The sequence below is a fragment of the Myiozetetes cayanensis genome, unplaced genomic scaffold, assembly GCF_022539395.1.
Source record: "Myiozetetes cayanensis isolate MyiCay16 unplaced genomic scaffold, myiCay2020 scf38, whole genome shotgun sequence".
Classification (NCBI taxonomy): Eukaryota; Metazoa; Chordata; class Aves; order Passeriformes; family Tyrannidae; genus Myiozetetes; species Myiozetetes cayanensis.
In genome coordinates this window covers 1,361,550-1,381,226 of record NW_026087609.1, presented here as the reverse complement: position 1 = coordinate 1,381,226, position 19,677 = coordinate 1,361,550, and the positions used below count along the sequence as shown (strand labels likewise).

At 42.7% G+C, this 19,677-nt stretch overlaps 1 protein-coding gene across 1 annotated transcript in view; it reads left to right on the top strand.

The window, feature by feature from the left end:
* CMTM4 (CKLF like MARVEL transmembrane domain containing 4) overlaps positions 1 to 19,659 on the top strand; it is a 36,271-nt gene extending 16,612 nt beyond the window's left edge. Inside the window, exons 2-4 of the mRNA XM_050328204.1 lie at positions 2,004 to 2,180; positions 10,918 to 11,016; positions 11,917 to 19,659. Coding sequence (XP_050184161.1) covers positions 2,004 to 2,180; positions 10,918 to 11,016; positions 11,917 to 12,090 — 450 coding nt within the window. The 3' untranslated portion in view covers positions 12,091 to 19,659. The remainder of the gene's footprint in view (positions 1 to 2,003; positions 2,181 to 10,917; positions 11,017 to 11,916) is intronic.
* The last annotated feature ends 18 nt before the right edge of the window (positions 19,660 to 19,677 follow it).

Sequence of the window (19,677 nt, the reverse complement as noted above, 5' to 3'; positions counted from 1 at the left end):
ATAGGGGCAAGAAACATAGAGACTTTATTATATTAGAACATCTGAAAGTTAAAGTTTTGCTGGCTAATATTTAGCATTAACACATGGCATTGATCCTGCTTGGAACTGCTAAGATTGATTTTTAGAGCTTTACCTTTTGAAAATTGTATTCAGTGTCATCTTCAGTTATGAGGCTTGTGTTCACAGACATGCTAATTACATGCTAATATTTATTACATGCTAATATTTAAAATCAGGCTGTGTTCCAAACAGGAATTTTTTTGATGTGTGTGTCATTGCTGAAATCATACTTTGACTTGGATTCTGCTTTTCTGAATATTCCATTTCACTGCATGATCTTTTTTTCTGAAGTTATTCAGTGTCAAAGATAAAACCTGAAGTGTTTAGTCACTGGGTTTACATTCAGAATTGTTTGGTGGGAATTGCCCTGCTCTGTTAGCTGACAGAAATTAGTATGGCAGGTGCTCTCCTAATGAGCATGTACCAATTGAGAGAGACTTTCCAACCAAGTGTGAGGTTTTTTATTAAAATAGTTTTGCTTTGTTTTAATCCATTTTAAAACTTAAATTTGCTGCTGTATGTGGCAAATGAAGCAGGAGGGATATTATGCTTTAATTAAGATTACTGCTGGTGTTGGTGAGAAAAGTTGTAACTTCTTTCAAAATCCTTCTTCATTTTGTTAGTTTTGTTGAAGGAAGCAAATACAAACCAATGGATGAAGCACACACTGAAATTGGCCAAGAAGAATTTAGCAGAAATTGATTTTTATTACGGTTTTTATAATCTCTTAAACTTTTATTTGGACAAAACATTTAAATTGTGGTATATTTGGCTCTGAGGAAACCATCTCCTTTAGTTTCTCCCTCTCAAACTGAAGTGACTCCTCCAGTCTCATTAGAATATTGTGGCAGAGCAAGGAGAGAATTCCTTCTGAAAAATGTAAGTGGGTGGGTGGAAGTGGTTGTCTTAAAATCCAGAGCAAAACAGTCTGAAGGCCTTGGAAAACAAAAAAAAAAACCCAAACCCAACCCATCCGTGCCACTGTTTTGTTTTCCCAGTTGTGTTTGGGGAGCTCTGGGGTTGACCCGGCCCGTGTGAGTTGTGTGCTCCGTGGGAGCTCCCAGGGGCATCTCGTGCTGTCTGTGCTGGCTCTCAGTGGCAGCTCACAGTGAGCTTTTATTTTTATGCAGTTTAGTTTTGTCCACTGGGCAGATTTCTTTAGAGTACAGTGAGTTTGCATTTCATCCTAAATGGTGAATTAAACTCTGCATGTGTCAGCTCTGCCAAATATCTCCTGAATTCAGTGTCACCAGCCATTATCCCAGTTACATGTTTGTGTTTGCAGCCCCAGGAGGTTTTCCTTCCTCTATGAGCTGTTTGTTTTATTGTCTTCGAGGGGAATGATAAAATATGTTTTTATATGAAATGCAGCATATTGATGATTATAAACTTGAAAAAGGCAGGCATTTTTGGAGACTGGTAGAGATCCTGAATCTATTCTGTTTGGAGTTGATTTAGATCTCAGTTGGTTGTGCATTTTAAGTAATGTCTTCATTGAAATGTCTTTCACAGTCACATGGCATTGATATTATGTGATTGTGCTTGAGGTTGGCCAGTAGACAAATGCATTCCATCTTCTGGTTTTGGAATAGCATATCATGAGTGCAAAATGGGATAAAATGTTTGAGGTGCTGCTTGCATATTGAGCCGATGGCCTGAAGGGGTTTCCTGCTTTTTGGGGTGTCCTGGTCATTTTGATGTTAAGGCTCCTTGTAATTTTGCTGAAATGCCCTTTGTTGAACGGCACAAATCCAGAGTCCTGCACTGCTTTGCATTTGTTTCTGCTCCTTAGACAGTGCCCTGCTGTAAACTAAAATCACACATTCCTGAGCGCAAACTGATCGTGTTCCCGATGGAAATTTCAGGAATACTTGTGGCTACTTTCAAAATGCGGAAATCTATTTATATTTTTTTTTTCCCCCCCCGCTTGTTTTTCTTGCCAGGTTTTGGCACTGACCGCCTTCATCTGCATCGAGACCATCATGGAATGCTCCCCCTGCGAGGGCCTGTACTTCTTTGAGTTTGTGAGCTGCAGTGCCCTCGTGGTTACCGGGGCTCTCCTGCTTTTGTTCAGTCTGAACCTTCACACCAGGATACCACAGATCAACTGGAATCTCACTGTAAGTTCCTGCACTTCACTCTGGGAAAAATAGCCGCAAATCTGGCTTAAGTTGGGTCTCTGAACTTTACTTTCTGCTCTTGTTTGTGTCCTTTGTGCTGAGTAAAGTATGCATTTGACTTGGATTTATTTTGAATGCCAACAGCAGCAGGAGCTTTGAAATGTAGCAGGATTAAACTGCACTGACTAGAACTAAAATTGACTTCTGGTAGATTCTCTTTGGAAGGAAAAACTTCCTGCAAATGCCAGCAATTACTCTTTGTGGATGAAGTGGATAAAAACGCAGCCTGTGGTTATTTAACTTTGACAGAGGCTGTATTTACAGTAGCCTGTTGTTCTCTCTTAACCTGGGGGGGTTTTGTATTAGGACAAATGTGCTTACATGTGTTTTCTTACACAGATTAATACAATGATGGGGTAGGAGTGTAGAAAATTCTGAGTTTTCTGTGAAAATCAGGTGAATTGTTTACACACATAGCTATTAAACAGTGAGTGCCAGTGCTTAATGTGTTCTCAGGTCCGAGGAGGCTGAGGGAGAGAAGTGCTGGCAGTGCACATTCCTCTTGTACAAGTCTCTATTTTCATGCTGTATGAGGAGTTAAACTTTCAGATGGCGTTGCATAAACACAGGTCACAAAATCAACATGTTAAGTCACTCCAGCAGAAGATCTGTCAGCTTCAAGGACAGTATATCAGCTTCTCTGGATGGTATAGATAGAGTTGTGCCAATGTTCTGGTTTATAACAGTAATTTTATAAATACTGCTGGAGTCTCAGAGGTTTTTAGGCTTCTGTGTGGGTTTTTTTGGTTAATTTTTTTTAATGTAATTTATTAATGTTGCAATTTGCTTCGTTTCTAAGCCTGAATGACTTGTCTAAAATGAGAGTGGAATGTGAAATTAGATGATCCTTTGTGCTCTGGGGCTGCTTAATCTACTGATGAGCTCCACAGAGCCTTGGTATGTAGATTAGATGGACTGAGAGCTGGGACTGGCAGCTGGAGCTGGGGCAGATCCAGGTGGCTTGCACAGCCAAACCAGTGGAACCCCTGGAATGTTACTGGGTTGTCTTGCCCTCGTTCCTTTTGTTTCCACTGTGCCTCTGCTGGCAGCACAGCTCTTCGCAGCCAGGCTGGAAAGCAGCAGGGTTTGTGTTCCTGATGGCAGCCTGGGTGTGACATGAGCATCACAACAGCCCATCCTTTATGGCAGAGGTTCTGCACGTGCTGGTGGGATGTTGAGGAGCAAACCACGTGTGTGTAAGTGCAGCAGTGTCCATAAAAACCGTGTTGGTTTTGCTGGTGTGACAGGAGTGGTTCCACAGGTGTCATGGTCTGATCCACTCAGTGATCTTCCACACACGGCAGGGGGTTTTTTAGTGGTCTGATTTGTAGGGAAAGGAGGGCTTCAAAATCCAACCAGCTGTGTTTGGTTTTTTTTCTTTCCCCCTTTGTTTTAAAAGAGTATTTTGGTTTTTGGGCAGTGGTCACTCTGCCTAAGAACACGGTCAGAGCTCAACCCAGAGAGCACATGGAATACACTGCAAGTGCCTTTGCTTTAGTTCCTATTCCCAGATCCACGGAGGGGGAAGGAAATGGTCACAATCCCACAAGTCTCAATCTTTTATGGGCACTGAAGGTGAAATCCTTCTCTCCTCATGATCCCAAAGGTGTCCACCACAGTGAGAAGGGAGCTGGAAGCTTGTGTCTTCCCATGACTGAGGAGACCATCCTTCTTCCTCCTGCATTTCTTACCGATTTCTGACTGATTTAACAATCGTTTGTTAAATGCTACTCTGTTTCTGACAGGAGTGAAGGAATATCTTCATTAATCAGGAGGATTGAGGACCATTCTGTGATGCTGCAGCAACTCTGCTGTTGAACATACAGAATGTGAGATCAGAGACTGCTGCCAAAGCACATGTGGGAGATCACTTTGGCCAAATTAGGAGGAAATTTAAGAATGTGTAGGGTTGTGACTGATTTTTGTTTTGTTTTTACTTATTTTGGCATTTTATTCTTTACAATTTAGGTGTGTATTCATTCATTTGCTTCTGCCGATGTTTATTCCTTTCCTGTGTTTGATGGTGGTTTTATAAATGTGCAGCCTCTGTATGTGGCACAGTTACTGCAGGAGTTGCTTTCTGAGCAAGACTTTGACACCCCTGAATGCTTTAGGAGGAAGTCACTCCTGCTTATGTATAAATTCATCGACATGCATGCTTTTAAAAATATATATGGCTTTGGAATGGCAAGTCTCAAACGTTGCTTTTAGAAGCTGTGTGAGAAGGGGCTGTTACAGTGCTTGCAGGAATTTAATAGTCTTGCATTTAGGAACAAATATTTCTTTTAAAACAGCACTTATTCCTAGGAACCATTTGAAACTATTTGCTTTCAAATGGTCCTACATAAGAGAAAGTTCGTGGCCATCAACTGCCATTGTCCAACACAGGATTATTTCCTTTCAAAGTGGATTAAAATTAGAATTCTTTCTCATGCCTTGTGGATATTGTCTGATGTCCACTATTGGAATGAAAACATGGATCTGTATATGATCCTCTAACAGATAGGCAAATTTGCTGATTTTTTAAAATACATATTTTTAGCCATTTGGGAAGAGAGATTTGTTTTGATCCTAATTAGAGACTTGCCAAAAATTTTCCTATTTTCCTGAGGAAAACATGCAAGAAACCTGGAGATGTTGAGGCCAGAAAAGAGCCCTGCTTGGGTGTGTTGGAAAGAGGCCGGTTTGTTCAGGAAGATGAAAGAACAGTCACTTGTCTGTGTCGTGCAGCACTATCAATGTTATGCAAAAATGCAAAAGCTGGGGAACCTGTCAGTGGAAATTTCCATTTCCTTTATGCCTCTCAGCTCACAGGGAGCCCATTCTGCAGGGAGACAAGGGCCAGGGGAATGGGGAGCGCAGCAGACACTCCTGCTGAACCACTTCTTCAGTTATTAATTAAGGACTGGGTGTTTGATGTAATCCTGGGGTTGGTTAAACGATCCCTCCTTTCTAAAATTCACCACTCCAATCTCATGTGATGTGCAGGGAGAGCTTAAGAAGTGGCAGCCAAGCTGTGTGCACGAGCTGGCCCTGCAGGATCAGCCAGTGGAATGAGCTATTTGTGTGCAGGGGGAAAAGAAATCTTCCCAGAGATTTCTTACCGTTGATTTTTTTAATTTTGTTTCTTAATTTTTCTTCTTTTTGAAGCACTCACTGGAACTCTGGTGGTGTATCTGGTGTGAATGTAGAGCATTTCAGCCTCGAAAGTGAGGCCTGAACTGGGCACAGCCCAAAATCGGAGCTCCACTGGGCTTGTTGGGCTGGACTGAGTGCCAGGGAGGAGGCACAGGGACCCAGGTGTGTGTGTGGGAACACACAGATCAGTCCTCGTGCTTTGTGCTGCCTCAGAACTGATTTCAGCATCTCTGCAGGGTTGTTGCTGCTGTTGTTGCAGCAGTGAAACCTTGTGTGCAAGCACTGACACTTGGAGGAGTTGGCAGAAAATTCTCCGTGGGGCCAGAATGACCAAGTGTCTTCTGCCAGCCTTGGCTCTGAGAGGTGGAATCACAAAGCTGCAGTTCAGAGAGCCTTCACAGGACAGTCTTGATTTAGATTTTTATTTTTAATTTATTTTCCCCCCTTCTGTTTTGATAAAACAACTTGCTTTTCTTTGGCTTGCTTAGCTGTTGAATGAAAAGTTAAATGAGTCACCCTTGACCTCTCTGTTTACTGCTCTCAAAATAGCAATACCCATTGAGGACAAAAGTGAATATTTAATAAATTTTAAAAAATTGTCAAAATCAATTTCCTCCAGATTAATGCTCTTCATGGACTGCTCTCATGTGGTGCAGTGTGGTTTAAATGATAAGTTATTCTGAAACAAATGCAATCTCAGGTTTTAAAGACAAGAAATATGACATGTTTTGGTAGTTGTTGCAACTATGGTCTGTTGCTTTGTGACAGTAACTGATGGTCCTGTGTCCATGTACAGGGCTGTTTGTTGGGAAAACACACAGGGAAGGCAGTGAGGAACTGAGGGGGAGATGGGGAGGTGATTTACAGGAGACCAAAGTGAAATGGGAATTGTAGAAGCAGTCATTTATTCATTCAGCAATGTGTTCTGTGACTTGCAGTAGAGTGACTGCATCTGACAGAGTCTGTCCTCCAAAAATACATAGAAGTAAGAATAAAATAATCCAAATATTGGTTTTGAGGCCACCTCTCCCATTTCTTCAAAAGCACAGCTTGTTCCTCAGCTTTTTGACTAAGGTTTTGGAAGTCACTTGTGTTATACGGGGTTTTTTTGCATATTTGCTGGAGATGCTGGAAGTAGAACTGATTTCCAGCAGGTGCCAGACACCTGGGACTGGATCAAAGCACCTGAACAGGAGAATCTTTACAGTGAATCCAGCCCTGGGGGTGCCTGGCATGCCTTGGGAATTGCTGGTCGTGGACTGTTTATTGGCCTTGTGTGTATCTTGTGCTTCAGCAGAGGCTCCCAAACCTGGGTAAGCCTAAATAAATAAGGAAAAAAGGAGATGGGAATTCATGCTCATACTGTTAATTTGATTCTTTCTACCTAGGACTTATTTTTAATTGCAGTGCAAAATACTCCAGAAGTGTTTAATAATATGATTTCAGAGCAAAATTGTGAGAGTTTGACCAGAAGTGCTTGGTTTGGAGGACTGACTGGTGTGTTTGTAACCTTCAACCTGAGAACTTCATATGGAAGCAAGGGGGAAGTTCCCAAACCTTGCAAGTAAAGTAGTGGTTGGAGGAAAAATGAGGGGCATTGTGAAAAAAAAAAATAAATTAAAAATTCATAAGCACACTCCCCCTTCCTTCCCCTGCCAACTGAGAAACAAACCAGCAAACCCAAAGAGAACTGAAAGGAAATGTCACTTCGAACTCTCCCGTGGAAGAGAACCTGGACACCTTTTGTGGCAAAATCAGGCTGCTGAAATGTGCAGGCTCCTCTTCCAGATTACAGCCATTTAGCTGCTTTAAACTCCATCTGAATGGACATTTTTGGAGTTCAGAAGGCCAGTTTAAAAGCATATTTTTGTGTCTCCAAGTTGCAATATGGCACTTTCTGCCTTTTAAGGAGTACCTGGTTGCTTATTTCACCACCAAATACAGAATGTGAGTGAATGTTTCGTAGAAGTTTGCGTGTGTGAAGTCATGGGGAGCTGTGGATAGGGGCATGTGGGCATTACTGGAGCCCCTGAGCAGCAGAGCCAGTTCCTGGGGAAGCACCAGGCTGGAGGGCTGAGCAGAAGCTGTCAGAGCTGATGTGCCTTGCAGCTTTCAGGAGTTACTTCATGAGGCTCTTCAGGTGTGTTCTTAGCACCAATTCCTCTTTTCCATCCTTGCTGATCAGGAACCAAAGGGGCCCACACCCCTAAAAATGAAAGAATCATAGGATGGAGTTTCCTACCTTTACAGCAGAACAAAAGCATCACCTTTTTTGGCATAAAACACTTATCTTGGCATCAGCCCATCTTCACCCACAGGTTATGGCCTGTCCTCTGCCTTGTGCTCCTTCTGAGTGGGACAGACACCGGGAACATGTGGGTACCCTCCTTGGATACCCTCCTGGGGACTGGCAGGGCCTTGGGTGGCTGGACACAGTGACTCAGATGGGACTCGATGATCTCGAGGTCTTTTCCAGCCTCGGTGGTTCTGGGACTTGCAAGTCCGTTGTTCGTTTTCGATCATTTGGGACAGGAGAGAGGGAGCAGGAGCAGCCTGGAGTGGCTCTGATTCAGCTCCCAGCTCTGATTCTGTTGTGGATGGCAGCTCTGCACAGTTCTGTGGCACAGCACACTGTCTCATGAGGTTGCTGCAGTTTCAGCAGAAATTCTTCTACCTCTGTGATGTGGTTTTACTTTGTCTATAAATATAATAGCAAGAACTTCAGCTCCAGCCTGGCCAGATTTGAAGCAGCTCATCTTTTTTCAATTAGTTTATTCTTATTGTCACGATTATTCCTGTTCTCTTAGGTGGAAAAAAGCTGCATTGTTTTAAGGAGTGTCCTTTACTTCTTGAATTCTTGCTGTACTTTGTTTTCTTTTGTTTCTTCTCTGTGTCCAAAACCATTGTGGTTTTTTTTTCCTTTTCTTATCTTTCTGCTCAAATTTTGGATTTAAAACCTCCACTGGCATTTCCATCTGTGATGTTGCCATTATATATCTGTAGGACAGTGTTACTGGTAAGCATCACTGCTCCTCAAGCTCTAAACAATCTGATCTGTGGATATAAAGGATCACAGTGGTTTTAGCTTTTTAAGAAACCAGCCTTTATTGTACAAATGTGAATCAGTTGTTAACTGCATTAAAAAGGTTTGAGCTAAACAGGAAAAATGGAGCTGCAGACATGAATAAATTGGAACCTGAAGATCAGTTCTTTAGATTTGCATTGTTGAGCTGTTTGCAAGGACAAACTTTATTCTTATGTAAAAAGCACCATAAAATACGATGCCAGTGATGATGACAAGTTTCTAATGTGCTTACATCAAAGTACATGGGGGAAAGCATTTTATATTCTGAATTGCATATTCATTATTTTATATATTTTATATTCTGCAGTATCTCAGACTTCTTAGAGAAGCCTTCAGGTCAGTTTGTAGCCCGGAGATGGCTCATTATGTGTGTTGTGTTGTGCTGTGGGGAGGCCTGGTCATCTTGCTGATGCTCTGGAGAGGTGCTCAGGCTGACAGACTCAAAAAGTTAGAGGTCACCAGGGTTAATTAATAAACACATCTGAGCTCACAAATCAGGCAGCATTATGTGCCATCCACTTGACCTTTAAATTTGATAGTAAGGAAATACAAAATGTGGCTCTGAAGAAACACAATGTGGATTATAAGAAGTGAAAAGGTCGAATATTAAGCACGTCTTTGGCTGCTTGTTCTGTTGGCTAGCTCCCTTAAATTAAAATAAAACTCACTTCATTTTGAACATGACTTGTGCCTTAACTTTGCAGCTGTTAATTTTGTTGTGCTGTTTGATGTTCAGCTTTGAAAACATCTCCTATTTTTTGATCATTTGAGCACTGGGTTCTTCCCGTACACAGCTCAATCTTTTTAATATTCAAAGCAGTTTAGGTTCTTTTGAAACTGTGAGAAAATTTCTCCTCCTTTGGAATAACTTCTGTGGCTTTTCTCTGTAACCTGTCCAATTTTTCAGCATTCTTTTAAAACTATGGATCCAGGAGCAGGACTCAGCATTCCAGTGTCCCTTGCAAAGATGAGGTTACCACTGGACACTCCTCGTGTAGTGGGAGTTCCCCTCTAGTGGAACAAAGGTTTGTGCAGATGAGAAGCACAGCTCTTATTGGCAACTGCAGAAGCACAATTAGAGCTGTCAGCTCAGAGCTGGAGAGGGGATGCTTGGAGAAATTGGGAAATGTCAGTTGTTTTCTAATACCTCTATTTATAGAAAGGTTTTTATCTCTGCAAACAAGAAGTTATATGATTAAAACTGCAATAACTAGTTGATAGAATTCCAATTTGGCTTGATGTCTTAAGGGCTGGATAACATCTGTCTCAGTAAGCTTGAGCAGGGATTTTTTTTTCATTTTATGGTGGGAGTTGGCATGTTCAGTGTGGTTTGGTTGTGTGTTTGGGTTTGTTCTTTAGCTCAGGCCTGTAAGTTGCCCAGCAATCTTGTGTACAGGTTCTCTTTCCACCCTTTTACCTCTGGATAATATTCAGTTCTTATTGGACAATATTCACTTTTCCCTGACTTGGTGTTCCTCCAGGATGTTTGTGCTGAGCTGCCATTTCTTGGTTCCTCCACCCTGACCTCACCTGTTATTCCATTCCCAGGGTAGTCTTGTGTTGAGGTTTGGGAATGATATTCCCAGTTCAGTGGGAGTGTGCAGTGTCCATCCAGATCAAGTGTTTTAAACTTGTGAAAGAAACCCTGAGTAACACAATTCCCTAATGAATCTCCACTCTGTTTCTTCCATTATTTTAAACCCTTGATTTTTTTTTTTCCCAAGTCTGATCAGGTAAGTCTTGTATGGTATAATTATTATAATTATATAATATATAATAATAATTATACAATTATTCAGAATTCTTCCTTCTGCTAATGACCCTGTTTATGTAAGGCATGGTAACATAATCACCTCAACACCAGTGACATGTGCAGCATTTGGATCACTGAATTGTGTGTAGCAAGTTGTTTTTCCCTGCTTGGAGCAAAAGAAGAGTTTTCTGAATGTGTTGCTGTGCATATGTTCTAAAATGTCTGCTTGAAACATGAGTTTTAGGCAGTAAATAGGTAAAAATCTGTGTGTTCTTACCATACAGGCAGCTGTTACTCACAGAAATGGCACAGGGCGTGCAGTTTTATACAGTGAAGGGCTCAAAAATGTGTGGAAAAGCTCCTGGGTGCTGATGTGAGAGAGAACCAGGGGATCCTGGAGTGCTCAGGTGTGACAGTCAGGTTACTTCAGTGCCAGCTGAGGTAGAGCAGCTTTAGTTGTTGTTTATCCTTTAGGATGAGCCCAGGAGAGATGGAATGAGGTGTGCAGAGGCTGCCCTGGTGCTCTGTGTCTCAGGGCACAGCCCAGTGCACTCTGATCCTGTGCCTTTTGTACAAGTGATAACTCCATAAAAGTGGGCAGGTATTGCTCTGGTTCTTGTTCTGACCTTCTGTGTTGTCACTTCTAATGAAAGGAAGCAAAGAATGATCATTTAGTAATGCTAATGAATTTATTTTTTTAGGATCTGGTCAACACTGGACTCAGCACTTTCTTCTTTTTCGTTGCCTCTGTAGTACTTGCTGCTTTAAACCATAAAACTGGAGCAGAAATTGCTGCTGTGGTAAGAACTTGAACTTCTTTATATCTAACTCTTACATCAGAAGTGAAGATTAACTTTTATTCATTCATTGAATACACCTGTTGCCTTTGCTGTCACAGCTGACTTCTAATTTTACAGTTTGCTCTCGGATAATTCTTATTTTAAGAGTATTAACGTCCTTTGAGCTGTTTGTCTTGAGGCTTGAGGCAAGAACAGACAGAAGAGCACTTGCAGAGAACACTTTACAGTTGAACTGGCCTTGCTTCTTCCTATGTAGCCAGCTTAGGTGATCCTGCTCTGTTTTGCAAGCCTATGGAAAAGGCAGACCCAAACATTCAGAAGAAATTGTAGCTTTTTACATGTAATTTGCTGAGTATTTGCTCACTACAGATGATTTTTTTTTGTGGAGTGAGTATAGAAGCGCTTCAAGGTTTTAAATCTACAGCAGTCAGTTCAAGCAAATTAATTTTGTGCTTGAGTTGCCAACCTTTTTAATTTTCCTTTTCAAACCTGGTTTTGAAAACCAAACATGAATTCTGCAGGAGCATAAAGGAAGAACTGCAGAGTAGCTCCTGCTCCAGGCCAGTGCCTGGACTGGTCAGCTGCTGTCATTGCCTCGCTGCTGTGCACCCTCAGCAATGAGCTGCTGGGTGAAGAGCTGTTTCCCTCACCACAGGGTCTTCCTCCAGGGTTTCATTGTCATGTTGGTAGCCAGGGAACTTTGTTTCCTGGGATCAGTGCTCTTAGTCACTTTTGCAGATTCTCTAGTTCACTGACAAAGTTCAGCATCAGTTTTCCAGGCCCTGATGATTTGTCAGCGCAAACAGTGTGGAAAACCAAACTTCTGAGGGCCTGGTTGGGAAGCTGCTTTTCCTCCTGTTCTCCAGAAGCGTCTTTGACAGTTGTTTGTGCTTGCTGTAGGTGTTTGGTTTCTTGGCAATGGCGGTGTATGCTGTGAACACGTTCCTGGCCGTGGGGAAGTGGCGGGTGAGCAGCAGGCAGCAGAGCAGCCGGCAGACCAGCGACTACATCCGCGCTCGGACAGAGTCCAGGGAGGTCGTTCACCGCCCGGAGATCCAGCGCCTGGACGCGTGACACGCCCTCCAGGGGGACTGCAAAGGGAAGAGAAGTGCTTGACTCCCTCATGGAAGAAGGGTTTTTTCTTTATTTGCAGAGGAAAAGGAAGATCCGAGGGTGGCAGAGGATGCCCAGCCCTGCGTGGGTGCCGCTGAGCGGGAAGCTGTTGGCTGGAGGCAGGAAATGGTCGTTCCAAAGGAAGATCCATTCGAGATCTCTACATATGTATATGCATATATTATATAGCTATATAATATATTTTATATATATGTTCTGAAGTGTGTTCTGGATTAACTGCACAGTAGTTTCCTTCCCTCCCTGGAGATCCATGTTCTTCGTCTGCCGCAAACACTCGAGACCAGCACAAACCAGCACGACCTTGGTTGGCTCATGCAGGAGAGGAATCCACCAAAAGTGATTTGAAACCCCCCCAGAAGGAGGTGAGGGGCCAACAGCAATAACTTCAGCCACGTACCCTGTCCAGCAAACTGTGCCAGTCCATCCCCACACGGCCCCAGGGCAGGATCTGCACGCTCAGCCCCAGGAGGGGGAAGGCACTGCGGGGGTCTGGGGATGAGTGCTGGGTGGTCACTCTGGAGGTGCCCCCTGGCCAGCTCTGAACTGTGGGTGTGGTGGTTGGGGGGCCCCTGGGACACTCCAGTGCCAGTAGGTGGTTCTGTGCTCATGGTGGCTTCTGTTCTATTCTTCATTCCAAAATGGGAGACAGGGGGAGAAAAGGGGGTTGAGGGACACAGTAGAGAAAGAAAGGGTTGTCATCCAATAGACTTAGTTCCAACCATGGCTTTTTTTTTTTTATATATATTTTATTTTATTTTAAGGTTCAACATTTCTAGAAGGTCTTGCTAGAACTTGCTTTCCCTCCAAGCCCGGGGTAAACAAGAACTAGCCAAAAATCACGATGTGCTTATAAAGTGTTTCTAAGGTTGCAGAGTTGTGGTTCGTGTAAGATAAATATTTCTTTTTGGAAGGACGGTGGTTCTAAAATTAAAACCATTGGTAGTAGGTAAACCTGATTTAATTTTTTTTTTTTTTTGAAGTAGATGTTTCTGCAGATTTTTCCCCTAAATGTTTCTTTGGAAAATGAATTTAGCTAATTGGAGGATAATATGGTTGTATTGATTTGTTTAGAAATAGTTTCACCTAACTGAAATTTTCTTATTTTAATTGTACTTCCAGTGAATGAATTACATTTTTCTGTACTCAAACCTCAAATTCTGTTCCTAATAATACCATAATATTATTAGGAAGATGTCTCTTGATATTTTTCTGTTTCCTTGCTTGGTGTTTTTGTCTGTGTAATTCATTATTTGGCATTTGCCTGCCTGCATGTCCCACAAAGACACCGTGGGGGAGGAGATGTGTGGAGCTGAATTCCCTTCTGGGGTGAGGAGAATGGAAATCCATGGGATGAGTGGGACTGAGTGAGTGTCTGCCTTGTATGCCTGACTTTGTGCTCTGCTGTAGCTGCACCCTGCAGGGATCACTGCAGGTACCTGGAGCCTTAAGAAATGGGTTGTGTTTAACCATGAAAACCAGGTTACACCAACCAGGAGATCAGCAGAAGTGCCTGGGATATTTGATGCTGGAGGGAGCTGGGACAGGGACAGGTGTGACCCTAATTCTGTGTTCAAACTGAGAGCAGAGATTTACCTTGATGTGTGGGGAGAAAAGGTGACAAGGGTGATGTCTTTTAATTTCCAGCGTACTGACATCTGCAATGCATTTCACTTGGGTGGCGAAGATGGAGGTTAAAATTCAGAGTGACTGATGACTTTAAAGAAAATTTGCATTTTCTTAGGGAGCTGTGGTTTATCAGTTCCTGTCATAGCATTTTATTGTGCTCCATTGCAGTTAATGCCAAAGGGGTCAGTGGAAAAGAAGATTGAACCTGCAAGCCTGGTGCTGGGTTTAGAACAGAGACATTTTATTGTGGGTGTCCCACCAGGGCTGCTGTGAGCAGTAAATGACAGTTCCACGTGCAGGGGCAGAAATAAGGGTGTGTCATTGCCAGTAGAGTTGTTCCAGCCCTGTGTTCGTCAGCACTGCCTGGCACTGGCACAGGTTGCAAGGAGAGTTTGGAGATGCTTTTGTAGAGAGTTTGTGTGTGTAGAGATTTGGTCAGTTCTTAATAACTGGCAGTAAAAACCCTAAAAGAAGCTTTTTAAAAGCAGCACAAGCACACCTGGACTGGAATTGTAAACTGGCATTAAAGCAGTTTGGACAAAGACTGTAAAAAACCCCAAACAAAACCAAAAGAACCCAACCCAAAACATCCCCCACCAAAAAGTGAACCAAACCCACCTTCTAAAATACAAACTATGGTTCTCCAGAAAATCCACGTGTTTGCAGTGGAACTGCCACCTGGAATCAGGGAGCACAGGTTGGGTGATGCGTGGTGAAGGCTTCTGTGTCCCTGTGCTGGCTGATGGCAGTGATGGAAGGGAGGGTTCCCAAATCCTCCCCTGTGCTCCCTGCGCTGATCCTGCCTGGGGCAGGGCTGTGGGAGGCCTTGGCCCTCCAGAAATTCAGGATTTTGGTGTCTTTCAAATCCCTGCACCTTTCCTTGCCTCGGAAAGGGGTGACTTCACTGAGTTTTCCTTGCAGTGAGGTCACAGGTACCTTTTAGCTGCAGTGACAAGTGCAGGAGTGGTACAGTTACACTTCCAGTAAAGTGTAATCCTTGGGCACCTATTATAATATACTTTGGGGGCTTTTACATGTGGAATAAGTTCTCTTCAGCTGAAAATGCCATTATTTATTACTTGCATGGTGACTTGAGCTTAGCACAGCGTTGATTTTAAAATTACTGATTCACTTTGTAAAACAAAAGCAACTGTAAATTTGTAATTTCCTTGTATTTGGGACCAAAGATGATTTTAGTATTGTACAGAATATACTTTCTAAAAAATCTTAAGCACTTAATACTCTGCAGAGACATTATTTACTATTTGGATTACGTAGAAGGGAAACAAAGTAGCTGTGAGAGACAACTAAATTTGAAATATCAGGATCATTTGATGTGTATGTGGTTCATTCCTCCCTGACTTAATTTTACACAGAGGTACTATTTTAAGACTGTTACCCAAACTGCAGTCATCACAAAAAATCTTACAAGAAGAAAATAGGGTAGAAAGTTTAATTTTTTTTTTGAAACTTGTTTAGAAAAGTGACATTAAATCGCTTCTCTCAGCCAGTTAGTGTTGCTTGTAATTGCTAGCACAGAGGGATAGTTTTTTTTAGTCCTTGAAAGTGCTGTTTAGCTCCATAAAGGGACTCAGACCCCACTGTAAATAGAACTAAATCAGAGCTAAACAACTGAACCTTGTAGGAACGGAGTGCTTGAGACTGTAAACGCTTCAGATCAGTCCCCTGGGGTCCAACCAAGCCCTCAGACTGGGAATCTCTGTTTTCTGGGTGTGGAAATGACTGTGAATTGTGCCACCTCTGCACAGCCATCAGAATATTAAACACCGGGGTCTGACTGTGCAGGAATTCCTAAAGCACAGCAGAGCAGAGTCCTTCCCACTGTCCCCTGGTGTTGCAGTACTGGGGACAGTGGGAGGGACTCTGCTCTGAGTTTGTTCACTGGTGCCTCGTGGCTCTCGTGCTGCCCGCGCTCGTGAGATGCCTCTTCCAAAGAAAAGGCTCAGTGTGTGCTGCACTGTGCATCCCAGAGTTGTTCCACCTGTCTGCATTTCACTGTCCATTTTACAAAGGGGAGGTTTTCACTCTTCCCCAAGATAATAGTTTATTTTTTGGTTTTGTCTCTGGTGATGATTGTCCCTTCCTAACGCTTGGGGATTCTCGCCGTGCTGTGGATCGCAGCAGGAGAACTGATGGCATTGTTAGGAGGGAATTAACCACTAGTTTTGCCGTGAACTTTAATGTCCCTAGATGAATTTGGCATTTGTCACCTCTGTGCTGTTTAACAGGGCACGTGCAGGCACAGCAAATGCTTACCCAATGTGTGCTTTTATTGATTCCCCCCCTTCCTTAGTCTTGTTCTGTGTCTGTTGTTTTCTTGTCTCACGAGAACTTTGTAAACATTTCTCCTTCGCTTTTGTGAGGGGAAGACCCTCACCAAAAATCTAAAATAAGGAAGTTTTGAGGGCAATTTGTGTAGAAAATAATACCCTCTGTCCTGCTCAGCTGAGAGGCTGAAGAGCTTTGTGCATGACAGAGTATAAAGAACAGTTCTTGTGCTGTAAGCTCTGGAGCCAAACCTCCTCAGCAGGTATTTGGGATAAATGAAAAGGCAGGGACAATCTGATCATCAGTGTGAGATATGAGAAGGGCTCTCAATAATCCAGTCCTTTTAAAGGGATGTTTGAACAATAAAAATCCCCAACAGCAGAAGGAAAGATGTTCTGCAGTTCCTAAAGGAGAGGCACCCCTTGGATCAGAGGTGTTTGCTCAGGAGGGCTCTGTTTGGAGCATGAGAGAATGGATTGGTGGTTGTTTGGAGCCCAACAAAGCCCCAAAACCCTGTGCAGACAGAGGTGTCCTGGGCATGAATTTTAATTTAAAAATGGTACCAAAATCAGTACAAAAATCAGAGGAATGTTTGAAAATACTTTGTAGAAATGATGCCGTATTCCTCTCTGTATTTTTGGTTAAAATGAATTTATACAAATGCTCAGGAGATCTCTGAGTTTTTTCCTGGTATATCATTTTCATGGCAACTTGGCCACCTTGATAAATTTGACCAAGTCAGAGTGGTGCTGCCAACCTGAAAGGGTTTCCTTGTTCTGGTTCTTTTTTTTTTTTTTTTTTTGTGTTGTCTTTTTAAAATCTGTCTATAATTTAACCATTTGTATGATAAAAATAATCTTTAAAAAATCTGCTTACACTGTGACTTCTGAGAGCCTTTAGAGTAATCAACACAATCTCGTTTTCTTTTGGGATATGCAGATTTCAAAAGTGTTCTTATATATGCCCAGAAGTGAAAGTTGTCTATTTATCGTAGGAATGTGATTAGATAAATCCAGAATCCCAGCACAGCTCTTTCACATGTGCTGGATAGATGAGTTAGTTAAATTGCCTTTTAATCTCTATGGATTAATAAATATTTTTTTATAACTAGCCACAGATAGTCCTTTTTTAAATTATACTTGGCAAACAGAAGATATTTAATTTTATATACAATATACAGTTACCATGATTGACATATTTATAACATAGAGCTTTGTGTTTACTATGAAGGTTTTATGTTTTGTTTTGGTTTGTTTTTTTTCAACCCATGGACTCCATGGGTAAAACTTCAAAAAGCCAGTTAGCATTTATGGGAAGTATTTCATGGCTTCAGGAGGAGGACATAGGAGCATTTAAAAAAGCAATGGCCAGGTTGTAGTAACAGAATATCTGGGGGGTTTCTTATTTTTTTGGTTGGGGCTGGTCCCTACAGCTGTTTCAGTAACATCTGGATGTGAGGAACAGAATGGAACACGACCATCTGCCTCTTGTGACTGTCCCAGGCTATTGTTGGAGTACAGGAAATGTCAGGGTCTTGGATTGTTTTGGACAAATGTCTCAATAGACATATTTAATTAAAACCTTCATGTGCTTGAAAGGAAACACCCTCTCTGAACTAGGCTGATCTTTTGGTAACCTTTTAATCCCAAAAGTAGTATTGTCTAAATACTTTCAGTAATGTTGCATCTGTCCTGATGTCTACAGGTTCAAGTGGTTCTGGCACCCTTTTGTTACAACAATTGCTACCTTCATTTTTCTACTGTTTATACTTTAATCTTGAATGTTTACTGGTTTCTACTCGTTGGATATCATGGAGGGAGAGTGTATCTTAGCACTACAGATCATCCAGCTTTAACTCATTCATCACAGTTCTGGAGTAGGAAAATATTTTGGTTTTTGTGGCCAATCTGTTGCATTTTAAAATGATTTCTGTGCTTTAGGCCCTGCATTTATGACATAACGAATGACTTAGCTGATCATTATATCCGTCTAGACTTACTCTCTTCTGTGTTAGTGTCATTTCGAAACTATTTGTATATGTTGAAGTTTGTAAGGGTTCAGGAACCCACAATAAAATAGTAAAGTATGTATTTATTTCTCATGCTAATGCTCCATTTTGATTTGGAAGTTTGACACTTTGTACGTCTTTTCACGAACTGTAAACAAAATACCGAGAAACTGCTTCACCTGGGGTGCCTTCCACGTGTGGTGTGAACACTCATCACTCACAGAAACAGGTGTGGGTTTGTTCGAGCAGGCAGCACTTTTTGTGCTCAGTCACTGATGCATCTCTGCCTTCCTCCTGCTTTGTTCCCACCCCCCCTGCTGCTGGGGCACTGCAGTGGGTGAGCCCCTGGCACAGCACAGCCCTTGCTCAGCTGCCCTGGGCATGGACACAGAGCACGTGGCTGCTGGAGGTGGAAGGTGCTCCAGACTCTGTCCTTGAGATTTGGGGAGATGCTCAGTGTGGGAAATCTCTACCCCATGGACCCATCCTGGGCCCTCTGCAGGAACACTGCAGGCCCAGCCTAACCATTCTCATTCTGGCTCACAGGTCATGGTTTGTGGCATCTGAGGAGCATCCAGGCCTGACCAAAAGATTATGCCAGGGCTGTAGGTCCTGTGCTGACAGATTGGTGATTGCAAACAGCTCTGAGGTGTCAGTTGGAACAGCAGGTTCCCCTTCCACCCTGGGCTGAGCAGAGGGGATGCAGTTTCCTGTTACCATAGAGCACAATCCGCTGTGGAACACCCTCGGTGCTTTGCTCTGGCAGTAAAACCTGTGCTGCTGGGTCACAGATCTCCCTGCACGCTCTGGGTGCACAGGCAGCACCTGCCTGTTGGTCCCACAGCTCCCCGGGGGCTGCAGCTCAGCGGTCCCTCTGTCACCCAGTGCTGAGCGAGGACTCGGGAACGTCCCAGCTTAGCACACGTTCACACAGGGACCGTTCCTGGGGAGTGCCACACTGCTTTGGGAGTTCTGGAGCTTCTCAAGGAGCTCGTGGCCAGCTGGAGAAGCAGCTGTTTGCCACAGTGGTCCCTCCAGCTGTGCCCGTGGCACTGCAGCATCTCCCAGCTCTGTGTGTGAAAGTTGTTCTCTTGATGCTTGACCAATCTCAAGGTACTCTACACAGAACCTCCACCTTGTTCCCACACCAGTAACAATTTCTCAGTCTGTTGGTGTTTCTCCTGTTGGTGTCTGCTAATCAAAAACACGAGCTGGACAATTGTAATGTCTTGCAATACAGAAAGCAGTCCCGTTTTAAAAATCCGTTCTGTTATAGCATAATTTAAATGGTGTATTTATCAGTTTTAAATGTCTTTTTGATTTCCCAGTCTTTTGTATATGGGCACAAAACTTTTTGTAAATTTTTTTTGGTTTTTTTTTTTTAGTTGTCTTTCTGTCTTTTCTTTCTGGTCTGGGAAGATTTGGGTTTTCACGGTACTCTTTGATCATTCTTCATAGTGGTAAAAGTCTGTATTTTTGTATGTAGGGAAAATGGTAGTTTTCTAACACTTAGCCCAATCAATATAGTATGGAATCATTTGTGAAGGACTTCCTGTTTAATAAATGGACATATTAAAGTACTAAAACATTGTCTGCCTCTGTAA